Raw genomic sequence first — 26,219 nt, 5'->3', positions numbered from 1 at the left:
CAGTGCTACTACTCAAGCATCGCTCTTGGAATAATTCAGCAAAATTGTTAACTATGGCACTTCTGGATTTCTGAAAAATTTTAGTCTCTGGCTTGCTTTGGAGCATAATTTCAAATTAACTTTTCATTACTTTGCAAACTTAACTTTAATTTGTATCATTTTTACTTCTGTTTAAAAAGAGCGAGGATGGGAGTTTTACAGCTTGTTTTGGAAGAACACACGCAGTTTCAGTGATTAGTGACTGTCTTGTGTTTAAAGAATCCATATTTTACCACAAAAATCAATGTGAAAATAAATGGGAAGTCTTACTGACATTAATATATTTAACAGCATAATAAGGGGGACTCACTTGAGATATACTGTGTATCTTGCTAGCTGGTGCCTTTCCAAAAAAACCATTAGCATTTAGATAAATGGAGTCACAAATTAATAAAAATTATCACATTAAAAATATATTATTTATTCACCAGGTAATAAACATACTAATTCTACTACAGTTCAAAGCAAATAAGAATTTAAACATTTTTTCTTTAAATCACCTCGGAAATGTATTAATTTTATACAACAATCTTTTTTTAGTAAAAGTAAACTAAAATAGGTAATTTATATAGCTTATATTCTTAAAATAAAATATATTTTAATGAACATACACTTTCTCATTTCATTTTGCTTGGATGTAGGATATAGTGTTTCAAAATGAAAATAAACACACATAGTAAAAACCAAAACCAAAACAAGTATGCAAAAACATTTTATTTATAATAGATCAACATTTTTGACATGAAAGGTAGCCACTTTCAATTTCTCAGGAATGCCTAGAATCCAACAGTTTCCGTAAAGACTAGTTACTTAACAATTATTTCACTGTAGGTAAAAGAAATAATTTCAGAATAAATTTTTAAATGGCTTTGCCTATGGCAACTTATTTTATAAGCTTTAATATGTGGTAAGCTAGCTTTCCCAGGAAGTGAATATAAACCACCTATGTTCCAAGTGTATTAAACCAGTTTATACAACAAACATGACAATCACCCATTTGTATCAGCTGTGCTCAAAAGAGAATTCTCTTTACCAAAATATGCATTTTTCAAAAAGGCCTCACATTAACCCCTTAAACCAACCACCTCCCTTCTATGTCCAGGACCACTCTTTTCTACTTCAAGTTGCGTTACTTTAAAGACAACTGTCAAATTCCAGCGGAACAGTACACTGACTTAAGACTCTATGTAATATATATCAAACACAAGAATAGTCACTGACTTTAAGGGACAAGGTGATAACTAACCAGTAATAATTTAGCCAATGTCATTTTTAGTTTAGAGGGAAAAAAGCAGCCCCCAAATGTCCTGAACTTTTCTGTACTTCTCTGTAACACACAGAATGAAAAGATAATCTCTGAAATTAAAATCATTAGAAAACATCTTAATAAAATGTTTTATGTAAATAGGTGTTAAATATTAGATTCAAACCATTATTTTCTTCTGTATTTCGGTTTGGGAAAAAATGTCACAATTATTAGGTCTTCTTACTTAAATTTAGTTTTGAGAATTTAAATCTACTACACACCAGTATGTAAAATTCACCTTGGTTAACCACTCCCCATGCTTCTGTGCTGGGTTTCCTCAGGTAAGTCCGTTCATTATATGCATGTAAGTGATGGGGAGGTTTAAATAGCACTTAAAGAATATTCATGAGAGTGCTGAAATATTGAAAGTTTCATTATTATCTACTTACTGTAGGATTTGCAATTCAAATTCATTGCAGTATTATAAACACTGTGTGAATGGAATGCACACAATTCCTACAGACACACAAACTGAAGTCCAAAAGGCACAGAGTAATGCTGGTGGCTCTTTCTAGTCAGTTAAGAAACAATAAAAAGTCTGCATTATTCTTTCATAATTTAAATACTTAAGTAATCTCCACTTTTATTACTTTATAACAATGACTGCAAATTTACATTATTTTAAGTACCACTGTAATAGCTTAGTGTATCATACAGATATTTGCTAATATCCCATCCAAAAATTAAAAAAAAAACCATATATATATATATATATATGTATATATATATATATATAAAATTATTCTGAAAGACAAGAACATAGAGGAGGAACTTGGTACAGACTATCAACTCAATTTTTTATCACCACAGTTGTAACTCCAAAATTAACAGATATACAGCAATAATCAAAAGCAGTGCAAATATCTTTGGAGGTTAAGATAAAATTATAATGCAAGAACATAAAAAAGAAATAAAAAAAGGCAAGTACTTCAAGTACAAGGAACCAGTCTGCTTGAGGTCCATTTAGTGTTTACTGGGGGCTTCCTTCCTGCTTTTACTTCTTTCTCTGAAACACATTGGCCAACATGGCACCTGATGTTGTCAACTGGCCCATTTTGTTCAAAAACTTGGTCTTTGTATCTTCACTCACTAAGCTTGCAGCAATTGACATTGAGCTAGGAAAGAAATTTTGAAATTCGTGTAAAGCAATTAAAAAACTAAAATATCTATTTTTTCATTTCTTTAGTAGTATAACATTAATAAATGCATTCTGAACTGGTATCACAAAAGGGAAACTAGTATTTATGGAGTAGAGTTTTTTGGTACCATAATAGGTTAGCAGCTTTCATGTTCATTGTTTTTTTAAAGGAAGCAGTGTGGTATAGTGATTAGGAGAAAGTGTGGAATGAGACTGAATCTCGGTTCTGTCATTTACCAGCTGTGTGACTTTGGGCAAGTTATTTAGTCTCTGTTTCCTCATCTATAAAATGGAGATAATTCTAGTACCTACCTCACAGGGCTATTTAGAATTATACGAGTGTAAAGTGCTTATTAGCAGTGCCAGGCACGTAATACCATGCTCTAACTGTTAGTTATTCTTCTTATTATCAGCATTACTTCATTTAATTCTTACAGCAACCCTGGGAGATAGATATTACCCCTATTTTCACAGATGAGTAAAGGAAATCTCAGTGAGGTCTTTAAACAATCCTAGGACATATTACTTTTTTAGGGGGGCAGGGTTGGGGAGAAGAAACATGTCCTCAATTGCCAATTGCACTAGTTTTGATGGACAGTGTCAAATCTTTTCCTTTCTTTTTGACCAACCTTCTGTGTAGGAAGTAAGCACAATTTAAATGACTACTAAACACAGCTGGTTTATCATATTACTGAACAGAGTATTGATAAAGGACAATTTTTCAGTGATCCAACAATTGTGCTATAATGGATTCAGTAATCCAGCTTATTGGCCTTGTGGCTTTGGCCAAGATGCTTTAAATCACTGTGATTCAGTTTCCTCCTCTGTAAAATTTTGCAACTGTTACTGCAAAATATCTTGAGGACTAAGTAAGAGAATATGTTTGAACATGTCAAAGACAATGAGTGGCGAGCGAGGTAGAGGAGCTCAACAGACGTCTGTTAAATCTACACATGAAGTATGTGCTGCTACCTAAGACCTCTGGTTCTATGTGGTCTTTAAAGGTGTGTGCTGAGTTACTCAGTTAAATACCCGACCACGATGCCCATCCTGAAAGTCTCTTCTTCCCATTGCTCTCCTGCCAGTACATCAACCTGGTCTGACCCTACGTGCTCTGAATACCCCTCTCTTGCTGCTTTTCCTCTTCCCACAAAGTAATCCTCCATGAGGCTCAGCATTTGGCTCTAGTTCTTCAATTACAAAACTTACTCATTCTATAAGTTTTAAGTAACATCTCCATAGGATGACTCAAAAATATTTATTGAATCACAACATTTTTCCTGAGGGCCAGTCCCACATTACCACTGTTTGCTACATAAAGCCAATGTCTCAAGTTTTTCTTCATACCCTAACTTTAGAAATAACTCCCCACTTTTATTTCTGAGTACAAGTCTTTCACCTCCTTAGGCATTTATTCCTAGGTATGTCATGCTTTTTGTTGCGATGGTAAACGGGAGTGTTTCCTTAATTTCTTTCTGATTTTTCATTGTTGGTGTATAGGAATGCCAGAGATTTCTGTGCATTAATTTTGTATCCTGCAAATTTACCAAATTCATTGATTAGTTCTAGTAGTTTTCTGGTGGCATCTTTAGGATTTTCTATGTATAGTATCATGTCATCTGCAAACAATGACAGTTTTACTTCTTTTCCAATCTGTATTCCTTTTATTTCTTTTCCTTCCCTGATTGCTGTGGCTAGAGTGAACATCCTTGTCTTGTTCCTGATCTTAGTGGAAATGCTTTCAGTTTTTCACCGTTGAGTATGAGGCTTGCTGTGGGTTTGTCACATATGGCCCTTATTATGTTGAGGTAGGTTCCCTCTATGCACATTTTCTGGAGAGTTTTTATCACTCACTTTTATTTCTTTACTTGCCAGTGGTTGTATCCTTTTCCTCTATTCCCAACAGTGAATATAATGGCTCTCCATTTCAAACTATCATCAAATCTTGTGACTCTATTCTACAACATCTTCTCTATTGTTTACTTTTATTTCTAATGCCAATACTTTACAACTGAATTATTCCAAAAGTTTTAGATCTGGCATCCTTGCATTAGTCAGATTCACCTCTTAAATAATCACTTCTTTATATCACACCCCTTCTCAAAATCTTCAGTGGTCACTTACTACCTACAAGATAAAATATGCATGGCATTCAAGAAACATAGCAATCTAATTCTTATGTGTGTGTGTGTGTTTAACCAACCATCACTACTTAACTTCTAGACGCCCTTGAGTCAGGTCTGCCTAGTCTAATTGTTCAAACCATTCTCAACTTAAATATTTCTTCTTTTATCTCGTGTCTAGCCATCTTTTAATTCCCAGCTCAAGCCCTATCTTTTCCATGATGCCTTTCCTTAACATTCTAGGTTTATAGTACTGTTTTTTTTCTGTAGGAAACAGTGTTAAGTAAAAGATAAGTATGATTTTAGTTTGTATCTACAAAAACAGGATACATGGCTCAGATAATACTTGAGATACCATGAAGTCTTTTTTAAAAAAATATTTATTTATTTGGTTGCACTGGGTCTCAGTTGCGGCAGGTGGGCTCCTTAGTTGCGGCTCGCCAGCTCTTTAGCTGTGGCATGCAAACTCTTAGTTGTGGCATGCGTGTGGGATCCAGTTCCCTGACCAGGAATCGAACTCGGGCCCCCTGCATTGGGAGAATGCTTCCCTGGGAGTGTGCGCCACCAGGGAAGTCCCCCATCAAGTGTTAATGATATTCTAAGAAGAGTGCAACAATGATGCTAAGGAGTCTGGAAACCATAAGAGGTAAAAGTGAAAGGAATGAAGAATGTTTGGTTTGGAGAAGAGAAGATTTAGGAGACTTAAGATACCTCTCTGTGTTACTCATGAAAAATGAGATATATAATATATATCTGCACAGCTGTATATATCCATAGAGCTCTACTGATGCACATCACAATTACCTGGGGGAACTTTTTGAAATGTGGACACCTAGACGTAACCCCAGTGAGTCGGATTTTTTCCATCTGGGGTAGAGGACCCACGTATGTATTTTACAAAGCTTTCTAGTGAAGAACAATTACATTATGGCTTTTTTTTTTTTTTTTCTGAAGAAAGAGTTTACATTTTTATCAGTTAGACAAAAGGGTCTGACTCTGACCCCTCCGCCAAATGATGAAAACTTGGTATAGAGAGTAGATGTTATAGGAAGGGAGACTTTAACTCAGGATGAGAAAGGAATATTTTAAAAACAGAGTTGTTAAAAATGAAATGGGCTGCCTTGTAATGTCTTCTTACTGCAGGCTTTCAAGGGATTCTCAGATCTTTCCTTTGCAACTCATAGCCAACCAGCTGTCATTTCTTATTGATTCTGAATCTATAGAATCTCTTACTTCTGGCCTATCTTTAAAATTATTTATGTCCTAGAATAGTTCTCTCTCTCTCCACATCACTATATCTTGCAAATCAAAGATCACTATTCCTTCTCTTTGAAACCCCTATTTGATTTTTTGACACCACTCTGATTTGCCTCCTATTTCTCAGTTAAGCTTCTTGTAAATGCTGCACTTTCAAAAAAAAATTATTTATTTTATTTATTTATTTTTGGCTGCATTGGGTCTTCGTTGCTGCGTGTGGGCTTTCTCTAGTTGTGGCAAGCAGGGGCTACTCTTCGTTGCGGTGCGCGGGCTTCTCCTTACAGTGGCTTCTGTTGTTGTGGAGCATGGGCTCATGGGCTCTAGGTGTGCGGGCTTCAGTAGTTGTGGCTCTTGGGATCTAGAGCACAGGCTCAGTAGTTGTGGCGCACAGGCTTAGTTGCTCCCGGCATGTGGGATCTTCCCGGACCAGGGCTCGAACCCGTGTCCCCTGTATCGGCAGGTGGATTCTTAACCACTGCACCACCAGGGAAGTCCCTTAAACGCTGCATTTTAAATGTTGGTCTAATTCCAGGTCTGAGCTCCCTTTCCAAGTGATATCATCTATCCACCTCTAGTCCTTACCTAAGCCTTTAATTACCACCTATATCCTAATGGTTCCTAAATCTCAAAAACTGCTTATAGTGTTTTTCTTCCTGTACCTCAAATTTTAAATATTCCTCTTCAGAACAGTTCCATTTGGTTGTACGGTGCCATCATTCAATCTGGGAATTCTTATTAGATTCTAGTTCTCTCTTACTCTAACCTGTTGCCATGTTAAACTGAGTTCACATTTGAATATATCTTGAGTCCATCTTATTCTCATACTCACTGTTACATATAGGCAGTAAAACATGGTGGTTAAGACCATGGTCTCAAGAACCACAATGCCTGGGTTTGAATTCTGGTTCCTCCACTTAGTAGCTAGGTGGCCTTTGAGCAAGTTACCTAACCTCTGTGTCATCTGTAAAATGGGAATAGTAATAGTATCTACTTCATAGGGTTATTATGATAAATTATTAGCAAATATATGAAAAATGCTGAGAATGGTGTCTGGTTCATGAGTGTATCTTATTATTACCTGCCCATCCATGCCCACACCTGCCTTCATCATGGGTTACTACAGTAGCTTTCTGTTCCACCTGCTTCTCCGTTGCTTGTATTCACTAGAGCATGGCTTCCAAAGCAGTGGTTCTCAAAGTGTGGCTCCTGGACCCAGAGTATTAACATCACCTGGGAATTTGTTGCAATTCAAATTCTCAGGCTCCATCCCAGATCTTCTGAATCAAAAACTCTGGAGATGGCACCCAAAAATTTCCAGGTGATTCTGATGGACCCTAAGGCCTGAGAAGCAAAGTTACTAAGGGTTGGTAAACTAAGGGTCACAGGCCAAATCCAGTCTGCTGCCTGTTTTTGTAAATAAAGTTTTATTGGAATGCAGCCATAGCCATACATTTCCATATTGTCAATGGCTGCTTACTGCTACAATAGCAGAGTTCAATTGTGTACTTGTAACAGAGACCATATGAATCGCAAAGCTTAAAATATTTACTGTCTTTACAGAGAAAGTTTGTTGACTCCTGGCCACAGGATAAGTCCAAACCTCTCATGTAGCATACAAAGTTCTTTATTAATGGTGCCCGTCTACCTTTATAGACTTATCTCTATTGTTCTCCCGTACATACTCTGTGCTGTAGCTTTAATTACAGTTCCCAAATATGCTTTTCTGAAACTTTTGTCCTTTGCACAGTGCTGATATTTCTGCATGTAATCCCTTTTCTCTTTTCTTTTGCCTCCGGTTGGAGGGTGGATCAGTTCATTACTTTGGAAACTGGTACATAAAGAGAAAGAATTGAACATTTATCTTGTCTTTACTATATAAACGGTATAACTTGGTAAAAATAGTACATATGGGGGACGGTTTTCTTTCTGAAGAATTCTAGCTGACAAATGAAGAAGGAATGATAGAGTAATACATTTTGTAATTGCTAATGAATTAACGGATCTGGCATTCATCATTAATAGATGTTAACATCACCAAAAAAAGAGAGAAGCAGACATTACCTGCCTCACAATGAAAACACACCTCCTCCTATGTAGAAGTCTTGGCAAATAAAAAACATGCCCCAAACCTGATTACATCTCTAGATCTAGATCCAACTAGTAAATTTATGGGAAATACAGAGGAACATTTTGAACCACACAAGGGAAATGCAATTAGCAAGATTTGGACTGTGGGAACCTCTATAGGACAAATGACTCAGTTCCTTCAACAAGTAAATTGTATGGAGAAAAAAAGAGATACAAGGGGGAACCTCTGAATTAAAAGAGATTCAAGAAACATATTAACCACTTATAATATATGGAATGTTGGATCCTGACTCAAGGAAACAAACTGTAGGGAAAAAACGAACAACAAATCAATAATGACATTTATGAAACATTAGAAATTTGAACAAAGGCCAGATAATAAATGATATTAAGGAGTTGTTATGGTGTGATGATACTGTGTTTATGTTTAAAAAAATAGCACTTATCTTTTAGAGATGTATATCAGAATATGGGAGGGGAGAAGAGTTGGGTATAGATGAAATAAAATTGACTATGAGTTGATAATTGTTGAAGCTGAGTGATGAGTACATGGGAAATCATTATACCATGTTTATTTTTGTGTTAATTTGAAATTCTCTACAGTAAGAGTTTAAAAAAAAATGTTAATATAGAGGATTTGAATAACATTTACAATAGCCAGGACATGGAAGCAACCTAAGTGTCCATCGACAGATGAATGGATAAAGAAGATGTGGTACATATATACAATGGAGTATTATTCAGCCATAAAAAGGAATGAAATTGGGTCATTTGTAGAGATGTGGATGGATCTAGAGACTGTCCTACAGAGTGAAATAAGTCAGAAAGAAAAAAACAAATACCGTATATTAACACATATATGTGGAATCTAGAAAAATGGTACAGATGAACCGGTTTGCAGGGCAGAAATTGAGACACAGAGTAGAGAACAAATATATGGACACCAAGGGGGGAAAGCAGAGGCACGTGTGGGTGGTGGTGTGATGAATTGGGATATTGGGATTGACATGTATACACTGATATGTATAAAATGGATGACTAATAAGGACCTGCTGTATAAAAAAATAAATTTTAAAAGAAGTTAAAAAATAAATGATAATATAGAGGATTTGAATAACATGGGAAAATATGATTATAAATGTGAACTTTTTTTTTTCTTAAAAAGGAAGGTCATGTAACCAAAGCAATCTTAGAAAGTTACAAAGAGATTTCTTTCTTGTAAAATTCCTGCATGATAATTCATGAAATTTCATTTAGAATGTATTTCACATATAATTTTTCTCAGTTTTGGTCTAAAACCTTTTACATCTTAAACTAATAAGGCACCAAATAATTTTAATATTTAATGTACAACAAATGAACAGAATTATTTGCTTTAATGTTAACTTTATGGATTTTGTGTTCAGAATAGAAACCTATCAAAGTATGTCTATTGTTTTATAACTTTCCATGGCTAAAATGATAGAAGAGCTCCCACCATTCTAGGAGACTAAAGCAAGAGTTCTGACTCATAGTAAAAGGCAAAAGACTGTGTGTGTGTGTGTGTGTGTGTGTGTGTGTGTGTGTGTTGGGGTTGTGGGTGTGGAGGAGTGTGTTTCTGTGTACCTAGCCTGACAAGATGAAACACTTATTCCTGGTAGTCAGTTTTATAAAGGAAACACCGTTGAGCTTTTCATGCCTAACAGAGTCCATTTAAGATCAACTGGTCAAGGTTACTTCAGAAAGAGTTAGAGTACACACAGACTACTTGTAAATTACTTCCTGTCCTGAAATGCCCAACTTTATTCTTTCACATCTATGTTCATATTTTAATTTCACTGAATCTTTGAATTCTAATTAGTTTGGTTAGAAGCATGGGACTAGAACATTCACAAGTTGACAATCCTTTATGCAGTCAATCAAGTTAAATCTTACAACTCCTCTCATAAATTTCTACAAACTACGTTCACCAGTGATTCCCAAACCAGCTACCTATCAGAATCTGTTTGGAAGCTTGTATTTATTTTATTTTTATATTTTACTGAAGTATAACTGATATACAATCTTATATAAGTTACAGGTTTATAATATAATGATTCATAATTTTTAAAGGTTATACTCCATTTATAGTTATTATAAAATATTGGCTATATTCCCTGTGTTGTACAATATATCCTTGTAGTTTATTTTATACATAATACTTTGTACCTCTTAATCCTCTACTCCTATATTGCCCCTCCCTCCTTCCCTCTCCCCACTGGTAACCACTAGTTTGTTCTCTATGTCTATGAGTCTATTTCTTTTTTGTTATATTCACTAGTTTGTTGTATTTTTTAGATTCTTCATATAAGTGATATCATACAGCATTTGTCTTTCTCTGACTTATTTTGTTTAGCATAATACCCTCCAAGTCCATCCATGTTGTTGCATATCGCAAAATTTCATTCTTTTTTATGGCTGAGTAGTATTCTACTGTATGCATGTATGTGTGTGTGTGTGCGCATGTATATATATATACATATATATGTATATATATACATATATACATATATATGTGTATATATATATATATATATACACACATGCGCGCGCGCACGCACACACACACACACACACACCACGTCTTCTTTATCCATTCATCTGCTGATGGACACTTAGGTTGCTTCCATACCTTGGCAATTATAAATAATGCTGGCTGCTATGAACATTGGGGTGCATACATCTTTTCAAATTAGTGTTTTTGTTGGAAGCTTTTAAATATACAGATCCCTAGGCTGACTCAGAATGCTGAGGTCACAGAGAATGAGATAGAGATCTGAATTTTATATTTCCCAGATGGTTTATGGATTAGCATTAGAGAACTGCTGTTTTAAAGGATTTTCTTATCTTCCAAATTAATGACTACAAAATAACACAATATAAAACACTACACCCACCTAAAGAAAATTTATATAGAGAAATTAAGGTTAACTAAAGCCTTAAAAAAAGAATTAATGTCTTACCCTTGAGGCTCTTGGACGGTCTTGTTCTCTACTTTTTGTTCACATTCTTTTATCATGGAAGTTAAAATAACCTGATTTAAAAAAAAATGACTTTAGAGAAATACTGTTAACATAGTAAAATGCTACGGTTTAAAGTTTTTAATTGAATTTTTAATATTCCCATAAGCTAATATGTTAACTAAAAATTGAAAATTTTGGCAGTTACTTAGTTAAAGGAATTCACATTGGATTGCTAGACTAGGTACCGAAATAGCTTTAAAAGATCTCAATCGTATAACTTAATAATTCACTTTGATTTTCACTAACCTTCCTTCTGAGTCTGATTCCATTCTCCCTTAGCTTTCCCCACTATCTAATGTTAAAAGTAAAATTTACATACATTTAAAAAATACACATACCATGGTCAGACATATTTTCCCAGTAAAAGCTGTTCTGTCCCTTGTCCCTTGCTTTTTCCAGGTTGCTAAAAGCAAGATGCTCTATTTTAAAGTCTAGGGCAGAGACCAGATATAGGTCTGTGGTCACTAAAACTGGGGAGACAATGGGTGTCTAAGAGTTGCTATCACTCTTGCGGGGAGACTGAGTGAATAATGGAAAGGGTGGAGGGATGGAAGCTACTGCCCCAAGTGCTGGCACCCACACCAGAAACCAAATGGCCCTCCTGAATTTTCTTGGCCCATATTTGTGCATGGAGGTCACTAGACAACAAACTTATTGTCACCCTCTATGTGCTAGGTATGTTTTTAGACACAGAGGATGCAGCAAATAGACAACATTCCCTCCTTGTGGAGAGCTTATGTTCCTTTGTTATAGACAACAAACACAAAAAATAAGTAAATCATATAGTATATTACAAAGTGATAAGGGCTTTGGAAAGAACACTGAGTGAGATAAGGGGTATAGAAGGCCAAAGTGAAGAATATTACCATTTACATGGAGGTGTTCTAAGCAGGTTTCATGGAGAGGATGATATTTAAGCAAGAACCTGAGGGACATGAGGAGTAAGTGTGTGAGACTCTGGTTAGAGGCTGAGCAAAGACTCCAGGTGGGAGTATGTCTATTGTATTCTAAGCCTGGAAGCCAGAGTGGTGGGTGCAGAGTGAGCAAGGGGGAAGGCAGAAGGTGAGGCCCGGGAGGTCAGGAGGGAGGAGCTGGGTCCTCTAGTGCCTTGCAGATTATGGTAAAGACTTTTGATTTTGTAATGTTTTCCCGCTCTCTCATCTGTCACATTACAGATTTCGTTTGTTTGGCTCTTTTCTTTTGCATCAGTGTTTTTTTGGGAGAGTTTTTGTACTTTCTCTTCTGCTCCCTGTATTGTCCGTTCCCTCCAGCATCCTTTTTCTTGTGTGTATATTTTCATCTCTGTCTTTGATGTCAGAGGCTTTTTTCAAATGGTTGGTGATCTTGGGATATCCACTAAAGACTGAGGTACTAAAACGTTGATTAGAATCTCTTCATGCATGAGTAAATTCACTTTAAGGTGACTCTGGCACAAACTTTCTGCCAATCTTTTTTTCCCTGCAAATATAATTCTGGCTGCCACCCCATTCCTGGAGCTAAGAAGGAGAAAGGTAATGAGGTTTCTAGTGACTAACTATACCTTTGACTTAATTTCCCTCCTTTCATTATAGCACCTATTCCTGCTCTCAGCTAGGCCTGATATCTCAAGTCTAGGAAGGAAAGCTCCAGTCTTCCACCAAGGTTCAAAAGGGAATCTGGGAGTCTGATACTTTCAAAAACTTTTAACCCTCCCCCTATTTTCAGTCCCACCCTACACTAATGGAAGGTAGTGAAAATAAGGCTTCTTATTTGTTCTATTCTACAAGTAGTCTTCATTTTCGATGCAAAAATCCTGAACAGAATACTAGTAAACTGAATCTACCTTCATATAAAAGGAATTATATACCATAACCAAGTGGGATTTATTGCAGTAGTGCAAAGGTTGCTTTAACATGTAAAAATCCATTAATATAAAACATTGTAAGAGAATAAAAAACACAACCATGTAATCATCTCAACTGACACAGAAAAAAACATTTGACAATATTCAACACCCTTTCATGATAAAAATACTCAAGCAACTAGCAAAAAAAGTGAACTTCCTCAGGCTGATAAAGGGAATCTATAAAATATACAAAGCAAAAATTGAGAAAACTGAAAGGAGAAAGACGCAACTCACAATCATAATTTTAACATGTCTTTCAATAGCTGATAGAACAAGCAGAATACAAAAAACTAATACAAATATAAGAGAGCTGACTCATAAAATTAACTACCTTTACCTTATGAAAAAAAATCCATGGATCAATAAAAATATAATGGAAATGAGAATCTACTTTGAACTAAATGATAACAAAGCTACAATGCAGTAAAAGGGATGTGGCTAAAGGAGCGCTTAGAGCCTTAAATTTATGTATCGGAAAAGAAGAAAAGTTAACAAGTAAATAATCTAAGTCTCCTCCTTAAGGAGTTAGAAAAACAGAAAAAAAAATCAAATCTAAAGAAAGCAGAAGGAAATAAAGATGAAAATAGAAATCAATGAAACTAACACATAGAGAAAAGTCAACACAGCCAAAAGTTCAATATTTGAAAAGGTTAATAAAATTGATAAACCCCTATCAAAAGTATTTTAAAAAGAAAGCAAGAAACAAATTGATATCAGAAGTAAAAGAGGGGTAGCAATATAATAGATCCTACAGTAAGGAAAAGGGAAAAAAATAAAAGTATTACACAAGAATCTATTATTTACAGGTGACTTTTCTACACTTGAAACTTATAAAAAATCCAGTGACATTTTGTTATTAGAACTAATAATAAAGTTTCTCAGGTTGGTCAGACATAAGTTCAACATACAAAAGTTATATTATTTCTATACATCAGCAAGAAAGGGTTAAAAACCATATAATCCTAAAAAAGGTAGCATTGTAACATTATAGATATAAAGTGACAGTTTTTTCAAACAAAGTTATAAAACTTTATTAAAAGACATTAAAGGAGATCTAAATAAACATAAGATATAGTATATTCTGGATAGGAAGACTCAAAATCATGAAGTTGATGTCTCTCCCAATTAATTTATAGAATCAACTCAATTTCAATCAGAATCTCAATGAGATCTTTCTTGGAGTCTCATAAAATAATCCTAAAATTTACATAAAAATGCTAAGGGTCATGAACAGTTCTAAAAAAGGACAGGGTGCTGGACTTGCCCTATTAGATTTTAGGACTTTTTAACAAGGCAACCGTAATGAAGACAGGGTATCAATGTTACAATAATTGAGAAAGAGACCAGTGGAAAAGAATGTTCCCTAATAACAGACACATGCATACAAGGAAACATCATCTATGATAGAGGTGGCACTGCCAATCAGTATAGACATGATGTACTGTTCAATAAACAATAATGGGACAACTGGTTATCCATATAGAAAAAAATGTAACTTAAGCACTACCTCACATCATACGTAAAAACTAATTTTAGATGGATTAAGAATTTTATTGTGAAAATACAACTTTAAACATTTTAAGAAGAAAGTATAGGAGATCATGTCATGGAACTGATCAATCAATCTATTAAAAAATTAAAAATCAGTGTTCAAATGGGCCAAAAATTGGAAACAGATATTCATAAAACACAAAACTGACTGAATACTGATATTCCAATTATATAACAAACTTCAAGGAAATAATAGGAAAAAAGACAACCCAAAGTGGGAAAAATGGGCAAAAAACCTAAAAAGGCTTTGATGTTAGTGAACATACAAATAATTCTCAAGTTTGACAATAATCAGGGAAATGCAAATGAAAACCATAATGATATACCACTTTATATCTACTGAATTTAAAAAGTCTAAGAATACCAAGTGTTGACAAAGATATGGATGAAAAGGCTACATACTCCTGCATGCTCCTATCAGGTCTGAAAAGTGTCCTTTCGGTGCAGCACTTTGATCAGTAGTGATCGTAGAGACAGAAGATTTGTTGGATTACTGTGATGGTAATGAATACGACGTACCAACAGACAGTGTGAAAGTTGAGAGAGGGGGTGTAAACTGCTGGGAGGAAAAAGAGATATGAGGGAGGGATGAAGGGAAGATTTTGTTTTTGTTTTGATTTGTTTAGGAGAGAAGAGTCAAACACAATAATAGTTTAAAGAAAAGCTGCTAGAAAAACAGGCTGAAGATATAGAATAGGAAATAAATGACAAACAGGGTTTTGGAGAATACAGGAAGACAAATAGAATGAAAAGAGTTATGAGGAAATGGAGAGAGAAAATAGAAACTTTGCTTCTAAGAAAGTTAATGGTCAGAGATAATACTGTACAGCATTTTACAGATAAAAAGCATTTCACATACACTCTTACTAAATTCTAACTATATTCAGTGAAGGACAGTACGTTATTCCTACTTTAGAGAATTAAACAGAATCTCAAAGATGTTGAAGGAGTGTCTTAAGATCTCATAGCTAGTAAATAAATACATAAAATGATGCTGAACTAGACTTTAAAAAATTAGGCACAGCATATCATAATCACACCTCATATGGAGAAGAATCAAAGTCTATATAGGAGATATTAAAACACATGAACATGGCACTGATAATCACAGTGGCTTAATCATGATAGTAGCTTACCTCATGCTCTGGAGAAAGATGTTCCATGTCAATTCGTAAACATCTGAGACCAGGTAAGAAGTGATTAACCATTAAATCCTCTGAAATGACTTGAGATGAGGTAGTTAAGGAGATTAAAAAAAAACAAACTGGTATGTCCAACAGAACAACAGAAGAATATAGAAGAAGCAGATCTCTTAAATGCTGCCTATGGCATGCTGATCACTTAGAGCAAACAGGCTTCTGTCAAGCACGATCTGTATTTGTTGAGTTAGTCACTTGTCAAGAGGCAACTGTGTTTATTCCCACAAATCTCCTTATGTCAGTGGCATTGATTATTGTAACAGCGCGTAATTTAATTACATGGTATGTAAACGTTATGAAATAATAAGGGTGAAAATTAAATCATGAAATTTAATTGGATGTTTAAATGAGTATGAAAAGTAAAAAAATTAATGTTTCCATGACAACTAAGTTGAAAGTTTCAGAAAAAATTGATAAAGGCCAGTTGCTTAAAACACTGCTGCTTGGATACATATAGCTGATTCACTTTGTTAAACAGCAGAAACTAACACAACATTGTAAAGCAATTATACTCCAATAAAGATATTTTAAAAATTGCTGCTTAATTATATATATGACAACTGTAAATATATACATATTTAAATATAAAGAAAAATATAAAAATCTAGAAAAATTCAGTACCCAGTATCAGAAATGTTTCTGGATTCTCTTTAAAGAAACTTAAGCTAAAATTCATAGACAATTATATTACGAATGTGGTTCACCTAAGAAAGCTGATGTTTAATTCTAATCAGCAGACACACAAAAGAAATGCCTCAGTCCTACATCAAAAGCTTGGTAAAAGAAATGACATTTATGTGTTTAAGTTAAAAGAAGTTCTTTTAGGTATATACCATTTTCCTGATTTCTTATTCTAACCATTCTGTTAAACTGACCCACACTGGTCCTCACTGAATTGGGCAAGAGAGCTTTTGCTGTAATAAGTTTAGTACTACTTATATTTCCTAGCCATATGAGTTTTAGTTGATTATATGACATTGAAAGGAGTCAGGAAAGCAGATGCATTTCTCAAACAATTCACCTTGTTTATTCACATTGCTTCTGACACATTCTCACCTATTATAGTTGTGAGCCATCTAAAAATATTTCTTATTTAATATTATACCATATTAAAGTAAAAAATGCCAGTAAATGAGTTCCTTTATGAAGATGAGTTAGTCTTTCTGAAAAAAATAATAAATTATATTAAGTAAAAAAAAATCCATATAACTACTGCCTTAAAAATATAGTTATAAATAAACACTAGTTGTAAATAAAACTCCTATAATTGAGTGACTTATAAATAGGTAGTTATAAAAATATAGACATCATTTGGTTGAACCAAATCCCTATAGATATACAAAATTCTACAACCTAATGGCTATGTAGTTTTATTTTCTGGGTATAGGAAAAGTATCACCTAGATATATCTGTGAGTGAACTTTGGATTAGAGAAAGGTCTCTGATCTAGAGAAATCTGGGCATGGATTGAGAAACTGAAAATGGCCTTACTTGGTGGTAAGAGGGAAGACACTTTCCTTCTCCTCTCTCTCTACCCACTGTTTGGTCCTTTTCCCCCATGGAACCCCACAATCTTTCTTAGGGGATGGAAACTTAGAGATCATTTAGTCCTATCTGACGTTAGGAATCACCTCTACCTCATCTGTGAATGGTGGTCATAAAGCCTCTGACTGCTAACAATGACAGGACATTCAGTTTTGTAAGACAGATCTCTGCATTTTTAGAGAGCTCAATTTGAAAGTTTTTCTTATAAACACAATAGGCCTCTCCATGACCTCTGCTTGTTAGTGTTTGCTCTGCATTTTAGTTACACAAGCGTGCCTAACCTTTTTTCTATATAACAACCTTTAAAATAATTCTCAAATTATCTTTTCATCCCTAAACCATTTCTTTTCCAGGTTAAACATTTCTAAATTCCTTCAAATTTTTCTTAAACATGATTTCTTGACTTAATACCATGCCAAATGTTAAATTATATAGATTTCCTATGTCCCTATTGAAACACGATGTCGTGCTGAAAGGAATACTCTTGTGTTCTATCAGCTCGTAATTCAATAGAACAGCAGAACAGATATGGACAATGTGATTTTATTAGTGGCCATAACCACCCTGTTGACACAAGTACAAGTTCTGACTCACGGAGAACTAACGCTTTTAGTACTTGAACAGGGTCTATTGTTAAGATGGTTCTTCCCCTTACTGTGCTGTTATAAAGACTTTCTACTGTATTTTCTCTAGTAATATTCTGTACATACCTAAATACACAATAATATTCCTTCTATACAGACTTCTATGCTCTTCAGAAACCACTGCTTAGTCCATTTGAAAATTAGGTTAACAGAGCTAAAATTTTTAATCTTTTGACTTTCTCATTTTCCTTGAGGCATATTTCTTTAGAAACTCTGCTATATAAGATTACACACAACTCTTCACTTAAGTTTGTAAACATTTACTTTCGCAAAGTTTAGGGAATAGGTATAAGCGTATCAATGTTTTCTTTCTTTGACATGCCAAACTCTGACATGCCATTATTACTTTCTTGTAAGGGTTCTGTCACTTCTCCATTACTAAAGAGTCCTTTCTTGCTAATTCAGAATTATCACTTCCTCTTTTTGCTTCCTCTATCTTCTCTAAGTTGAAAATGCCAACAAGATAAATCAGGAATGATAGTAAGTTCTGCTTTTAGTGGAATTAAACTTATAGAAGGTATATGGTTAGTAGAGGCAAAATTATCAAAATATGGTATCTCTGCCCACTTTATGATCTATAGTATAAGAAAGTGGCTTATATCAGCCACATGAATAGGCAATTTGTAGCAGAGTCCCAAAATGAAATGCTCTCAACCACACATCGAACTTCAAGTTTTAACATTTCTAAAAGGACCAGTAGCTCCTTAACAGACAGCTCTGCATTTCTTTCTCTACCATCATTTTTTTTTCTGTCAAAATCATAATTCTCTGATTATGTTGTCTAGCACATATTTTTACGGTTATATTCAAGTGTTCAGTCGTTCACTCATTTTTCAATCTCTTATTTCCTCCTTTCTTGAAATATTCTGGCTTTTAATGGGAGAGCCTAAAAGCTAGAGTTTATTCTGCCCATATTTATCTTTACTTCCTTCTTACTTTTATTTTACTAGGCCAAGGATATTAAAGAGAACATTTAACAGGATAGCTAAAGTTCACCGTTCTAGTCACAGTTTTGCTTTTAATTATAAAAAACAGAAGTCACTAATGCCTTTAAGTTTTAGTTTAGTCATTTATAAAATGTAGTGGTTGACATGGGTTAGATGATCTCTGAGCTTTCCTCCAGTTCCACCATCACTGCAAATGATTAACCATGGTGTCCCTGTATTTTTTTCAATGAGTGATATCTCTCCAAGAGATATTCACAGGATCATAAAGACTGTTAAACATTCATTTAAAATGAATGCCAGGACACATACAAGGATTCCTTTTGATTAACAGAAGCCTCAGTTATAACTCATTGCTTGCTTAGTTATATAGCTGATTAACATACATACAATTTTAGTCAATGTTTTCAAAACTATGGAACATATAAACACAGAAGACTTAAAGTTATCTTTTAAAATTATGAGATGGCTAGAATAAGGAGCCATCTTATGGGGCAAGTCAACTCAAATTTTTAATCTTCTACTTAATTACTTCTTAGTTAAGTTGAAGAAAAAAATTCTACTTCTCAATCTTTAACAACTGAGGTTCACTGTAAGACTGATTATTAAATATAGAAATACATTAATAAAGCAAGGATACAACAACAGGAAAGTGCACTGTAGGCTTCAAAAAGATGGGTAGCAATATCCAGTCTTTTAGAATCCACGATTTGTAAGTTGTTCACCAAGGCTAACTTATGCAAATGTGGTATAACAACTGAAAAAAGAAAAAGAAATTATTAATTTTAATCTAAAACATGTTTATACATTAAAAAAATTTTTTTCATTTTATTTTATAAAATTTTATTTTAATTCTGGATGATTTCGAAAGATTACCCACATCCCATACTTGCTTTTTCGTCCTAGGGAAGAAAGCATGTTTTTCAGAATAATAGTGATCTAGAATTTGGGAGAAATAGATTATAGCATGCCATTATAACCTAATTATGATGATGTATACAGGTCATTTGGCTTCACTGCAATTCAGTTTCCCAATTTGAAAAATGAAAGCCAAATAAACAAATGTAAACAACCTACCTCTTGTGTTATTATCAGCTTTATAAATAAGTTTATATAAATCTTGTATTACTGTTGCTATTAAAAAGATAAATACAGTATACTGATTCATTTTCAATATCAAATTATTTCACTACTTCATGAAACTATTATTAGCTTTAGTTTCTCAAGTTCTTAGCAAAGACCAGTGTCAAATAGCACTGGTGGTTGAGTTTTCAAGTCACCTAATGGGCTCAATATCTTATATCTCAATGAATAGTGTAAAATTTCAAAAATACAGACAACACATTGCTAAAATTAAAGTGGTGGTCCAAGAAACAGTAACCATTTCAGTAGCACTGAGCACTCCTACTGCCTAAGATTGTGTTCTTTAAATACCATTTCCCACTAAAACCAGGGTCCCTTGCAGAAATGGCTTCAGGGTAAGTGATTATCAAATTGTTGATCACATGGTCCCATTCTAGTCCCTGCTTGGTTGGGGGACCCAAAGCATGGTTCATAAGCACATACTTCTGACCAACTGTAGTGACTTCATTCATGTCTACCTTAAGCTTGTATATGTTAAAGCCACAATCTCCTTCTAGAAAAATCTCCTGCTTCCTCAATAAACCACTACTATAATTACAACTTTTATGCACCTTAGTAAACGGTAAAAAACCCCACACAAACTTAGGATAACAATGGCCATCTTTAGGGGACTTTTTGACTTATCAAAATTAATAACAACATACTTCAGAGGTGCTCTAGAAAAAATAAGAAGACAAAAAACTCCAAATATTCATTGAATTCTCAATGAATTCACTGAAACTCCGATTCATTAACTGGCATGCTGAGGCCTCAACAAAATGGTGGCTCTGAGACAAAGATTCTCTATTTCATTTCTGCCCAAACATTTTGAAACTGACCTTCCTTGCACTACTTTATCTATAAACACGTGGCTTCTATTCATTCCGCTCATTCCCTGATTTCCTACACAAGCAATCCTTTCCTCAGTGTTTTTCTCAGAAACTCAACAACCACACTATACAAGATCCCTTAAAACTGCTTAACTAGAAAACAAACCTATACAAGTTACTTTAAACTGTAGTCTACAGACAGTTAAAGGCTACAATTAAGGATATTCCTAAATCTCAGAAGATAGAAGTTTACTAAAGAATTCAACATTTCATTATATATGTATTGTCCTGGGCTACCACATCTGTACCAATTAATTCATTTAATTGTTAACCCCTCAGATGGAGATAAATGGTTAAAAGATTTAATAACCTAGATGTGAGTAATTCTACAACTGACCTTCGGTGGGCAAGGAAAACAGGAAATACACAACATAAGGCCACTTCTGAAGCCTTTCACTTAAGGGCAGATTGGACAAAGATTCAAAAGTGCGAACAAAATAAAGATAAATCAATAGGAAACTTTATAAAAATAGATTTTTGTAAACTTTTAAAAAATATTCTGGGGTAGATCCAATAGCAAAAGTGAAGGGAATCTTGTCCTCTCTTTTTGTAAATGGGCTTAGATCTAAAATAAGGAACTTTGAAAAAAACTGATCTGAAATGTAAAGCTGCCATGTTAGAAAATCTCCAAGGTATGACTGAACATTTTCAGAGAGACTTATAAAGTTAAAAAAGTAGAAAACAAACAAACAAAACTGTATCATGTTCTGAATAAAACAAATGGCCCCTGAGATAAAATCAGGACCAAAAGGTCCTATAATAACTAAGAGTTGGGAGAGAAAAAGGGCCACTGGAAGAACCAGTGTCTTCTATTCTCTAGGAAAAAGAGGGAAAAATATCCAAAAATGCCACTCCAAGGAAGACATTACCACCCAGCAATTCTTTGTTCTTTCTCTAAATTCCTAACAGGAACTGTCTATAAATACAGATGGATAACAATATAGCATCCTTGTCAATATGGGTTCTACTTCATCTACCATTAATCTTATTAATATAGGACACTAAATTCCACAGGGTAAAGTTTTAAAGCAAAAGAGAAGCCAACTGACTGAGTAGTAAATACAGAAGAAAAAAAATTTTTTTGTCTTAAAAAAATATATGTCTTGTTGTGTCAGAATGTGAAGGAAGATTGTATAAGACAAACTTGTGGGTATACAGTAAGTTGTAGAAGGCTTCAGGAATAATGGTTTACTACACCTATTCAAGCAGTGGAAACTGCTATTCTCAATTTTTTCTCAAGCCAATCTTTAATTGCTATTTTGGGACCATTATGAAAAGAATATTTCTCTTTTCTATGTGATACATAAATCTTTCTTTTGAGTGTACACAAAAAGGTTAGATCATATTCTAGACAGTTATTAACTCAACAACACGGCACCCACCAAAGACGCATTGCCTATTCAGCCTATTCCTTGATCCAACAGCCAAGACTTATTCTCCTTGCTTCAGAGCAATTACAGACAGCCTCAAAAAAGTTAGTCAAAGCACCTGTAGAGGGTCACCTGTAAATCTGACGTTACTATGATGAGGAACTATCCCTAATGCTAACTAAAATACTAAACGTTTTTCTGTTAACTGATTGTGAAATACTGTTATTTTCTCCTCATGCTACCAACACTATTACCCATTGAAAAATAACCTTGTGGTTGTTTCTGTAGTTCAATATGTGTTCATGCCCTCAACAGACCTTTTGGACACTGCAGTCCAAATCCTGACAATATTTTTGTTGTTTATCTTAAAAATACCAGGTTAGATATGCAATAACTAGTCTATGGGAGAATCCAATTTTGTATGGAAACCAAACTGATATAAGAAGCCAAACTTGCGGACTTTCCAAGAGCATGTCAAATTGCTAAAAATAAAAGGACTAAGGTATAACAGTGATAACTGTCATGCTTTTGGAGTAATAATTACTGGATGCTTTGATGACACCCAAAGAAATTGTTGTCATAAAGTAAAAAGTGATACTATAGAAACCGGAGAAAATGCTTTAGCAGATCATCATGCAGGTTATTTAGCAGATCAACAAGCCATGATTTAAAACAAAATAGTGGAATGGCATGCTAAGTGGAAGAAATGTATCTTTCATAAGAACATGTCTAGAAACACATAAAAATTTCCTTAGAAATAAGAATTAAATAATAAGTTCTAAATATAATGAGCACAGTATTTTGAAATTAACAGTTAGGAAGAATTATTTTAAAAATAACTTGAAATTATTTATGAGTTACTTTTCATATGTCTACAGCAATCACTATATAGTATAAGAAGCCATTTAATAGCAGTTAATAGTAATACCAATCAATCCACAATAACAAACTTGTTTCACTTTCAGCTTTCAGTATGTGAAAGATAAGGTGTAGAAAGGTGTCATGTAACACATGACAAATCCTCAGTGAGGCTTATGGTCTCGCTCTTACATTACAATTCAGGAAAAATGGTAAAAAAAAATGCAACTTACACTCATCTCGGAACCTTGGTTCTGCATTAGGCCCAACTCTACCAAATGTTTTTATGATTTCTGTATGCAAAGAATACTGGTCTTGATATTGAGGATCTTCCAGGAAAGAAGCCAACTGCATTTTCACTCTTTCCAGCAACTTAAAATTGAATATTGTACAGTCAAATTGAGAGAAGGATACACACTAAACATGGCTTGCATCACTGGATTCAAATGACTTATATCAACATAATAGTAAAAATTTGGAATTAAATAAGTACTTATTTAGTCTTTTGCCTCAGAAAAGATCTTAAATTTTTGTTTATGCTTGTTAATTCATTTTTTGTTTTTTAAAAACACAAATATTCCCTGAAAAACTGTAGAAAAGACCCCACAATATTTAGGGATAAAGATAGAGTTTTGATGATTTTGTATCTAAACTATAATTCTTAAAACAAATCAGAGTGTAAGTTACCCACTTATTCACCTTCTGAAAGCAATGAGTCATTAATGACTTACATCTTACTCATATTTCCCTAAAAGACATTTTTATTTTGGGATTTAAGAACATGTTGAAATTCTGCCAAGACTGCAAGCTTTGCAGAACAATGTGTTTTTTTATTTTGCTCCACCGGTGAAATATGTAAGTGAAAAAACGGAAAACATTTTTTCCCACAACTAACACGGTTGTTTAATTTTTGTTATAAAAAAAATCTATATGACAAAAAAATTTTACGGAACAGTTTAATATATATATATATATATATATATATATAATTTTTTTGGTAAAATGTCTATGAGATGGAAAACCTTGTTTTCCATTTAAGTGGCTAAGTGATATGCCCACAAATAATTTACTTTCTAATGTATAGGGTTTTTCATTGTGTAAGGACATGTCCAATTTGATAATAAAGAATAAAATTCTGATAACTAATTTTGAGAAGTGTCTTAGAGTTAATGTTGCAGATAGAACCTAACAAACTGAAAATTAAATCACAAGTTTCTGAATCAAAATACATATTTAGGGAGGAAGACTTTGGTAATCTGCTGAAGCAGGCGTGACAGAGGGTTGTCACAGTGATGTGTGCTACAAAAAGATGATACCAGTCTACGACATGACTTGCAGCTTGATTATCAATGACAGTTACAAGAACATAGGTACCCTCTAGCCTCCGTTCGTGAAACTGAGAAAACCTGTCTTCAAATCTGTACAAACTGGCAATTGGGAATTTATGTAGACTATCCAGAAGTCTACTGGATAATAGAAGCCTTTGGAGCTAAATCTGCTTTGAAGGATTATTCAAAACTGCAATATCTAGATAGACTTAAAATAGAACATCTGAGAGTTGGCTTATACTTAATTTTTCTAGTTGAGAAGAAAGACTAGCGATTGCCTTCGCATATGAAAATATACTTTTGGTAGGCTATCATATTTTCAAATTCTGAGATCCTCTTCTGGCCCATAAGTAACTAAGAAATAAAATGAAGGGTATGATGCTACTGGGTACATGTATAGTAATGTGTTATCATTACCTCAACAGTACATAAATAAATTCCAGTCATTTCCTACCTCTCTTTGAATAACTGTTTCCATAATAGTGCCAAAGGCTGGAATTGTGGCAATCCTGACAGAGCTGTTAAAATTAAAAAAGAAAGAAACTGAAACTTTCTTTGAGATGAAAAACTGATTATTATTAAAATATATATCAAAGTAAGTACAAGGTAAATATACTGTATTAGTCTCTAGCAATGACAAATTAAATTTAAAAAAAAGCAGACCAAGAAGAATGCTCAAAAAGACAGACAGGATAACTTAAGGTCGCAGTCTGTGAAACTCACAATTCAGGATCACTGGACAAGGTAACAAGGGCCGGAGCAACCCGCTTGTCAACTAACGCTTCACTCATGCCTCGAAGAGTCAGCTGTAAACCAGTCAACATGCAATAAAAAATGGTTTGGTAAACTGGAATGAGAACTGGGTTAGCTGTGACTGAGGATGGGCAGGCAGACTCATTGGCCTTTCTTGGTTTAGTCACCCACACGAGACATTAAAATGTTAAGCCTCTGGTTCATGCCACTATACTTACTGGTAACAACATGTTAGTGAGATTAGAGAGCATCCCTTCTTGGCTTGGAAGAAATAGTCCATCAGCATGTTTTAAGTTTTGGAAACGTTTATTGAGGACTAATAAATACTACTAATATATTCTTTTCAATATATGGCCTTGTCATTAGGCTTACTGTGAAGGTTGACTTAAAAAAAATACATGAATAGTAGTATAAGTTTAGTATAAGTAAAGTTTAAAATCAAGTAAGCATAATCTAATATTATTATTTTAAAGAGCTAAATCTAGTCTTCAGTGAATTTAAAAGCTGATGGTTATTTCTTGACAGGCGCATTTTGAAAGGGATGCTGAATGTAAAAGGTAGGAACGACACTTACATTTCAGGGTCACTGGAGAGAGTTATGAGAGCAGGAACAACCCTCTGAGCTACCAGAGTTTCATTCACCCCCTTCACCAACAGCTGATTGATCAGCACAGGGGGTATTCACAGGTGATGCATGGAAAGAGCAAACACAATGCCACAGGAAGAAGAAAGGAACAACCAAGAGAAAGAGAGAAACACAAAAGCAAAACCAAAATTAGAAGCTAAGCAAATATTGCTACTAGAGTGCTTTATAAAGGCAGAGAATGCTTAGGAGAAAAATAAAGCTTACACAGCCTAGCAGTCCCTGAAAACTGTTTGTTACCAATTCAATGACAGTTTGTACTTTTGGTCAAATAGTCTATGCAATTTCCATGTTCAATTTAAAAGAAAGCGTTACCTTTTTTTTTTTTTCTTTTAAAGAAACTAAAAAGACATACTGGGTTCTATGGTTAAATTCTTTAAATAAATCTGATATAATTTTGTTATGACCAACAGGGTACAAACTGGACTGTTTTTAAACCAAACTCAAATGGCTAGCAGCCACCACTAAATTGCTTCTGATTGTTCTGATGCAAGT

At 34.2% G+C, this 26,219-nt stretch overlaps 1 protein-coding gene across 5 annotated transcripts in view; it reads right to left on the bottom strand.

Annotated features, from left to right (window-relative positions):
• Nucleotides 1-445: 445 nt before the first annotated feature.
• Nucleotides 446-26,219, bottom strand: part of RELCH (RAB11 binding and LisH domain, coiled-coil and HEAT repeat containing) — a 121,151-nt gene continuing 95,377 nt past the window's right edge. The window contains exons 23-29 of one of the 5 annotated variants that reach the window (XM_060029172.1): nucleotides 25,656-25,738; nucleotides 24,783-24,846; nucleotides 23,234-23,372; nucleotides 19,401-19,517; nucleotides 15,565-15,653; nucleotides 10,933-11,003; nucleotides 446-2,460 (exon numbers count right to left, since the gene is read on the bottom strand). In XM_060029172.1, coding sequence (XP_059885155.1) covers nucleotides 2,340-2,460; nucleotides 10,933-11,003; nucleotides 15,565-15,653; nucleotides 19,401-19,517; nucleotides 23,234-23,372; nucleotides 24,783-24,846; nucleotides 25,656-25,738 — 684 coding nt within the window. In that variant the 3' untranslated portion in view covers nucleotides 446-2,339. Of the gene's footprint in view, nucleotides 2,461-7,234; nucleotides 7,692-10,932; nucleotides 11,004-15,564; nucleotides 15,654-19,400; nucleotides 19,518-23,233; nucleotides 23,373-24,782; nucleotides 24,847-25,051; nucleotides 25,135-25,655; nucleotides 25,739-26,219 lie in introns of those variants that run through there. The other 4 variants (XM_060029173.1, XM_060029170.1, XM_060029171.1 and 1 more) reach the window with 4 other exon arrangements.

Source organism: Delphinus delphis, chromosome 13 (genome assembly GCF_949987515.2).
Source record: "Delphinus delphis chromosome 13, mDelDel1.2, whole genome shotgun sequence".
NCBI classification, from domain to species: domain Eukaryota; kingdom Metazoa; phylum Chordata; class Mammalia; order Artiodactyla; family Delphinidae; genus Delphinus; species Delphinus delphis.
This window is presented reverse-complemented; position numbering and strand designations above follow the sequence as displayed.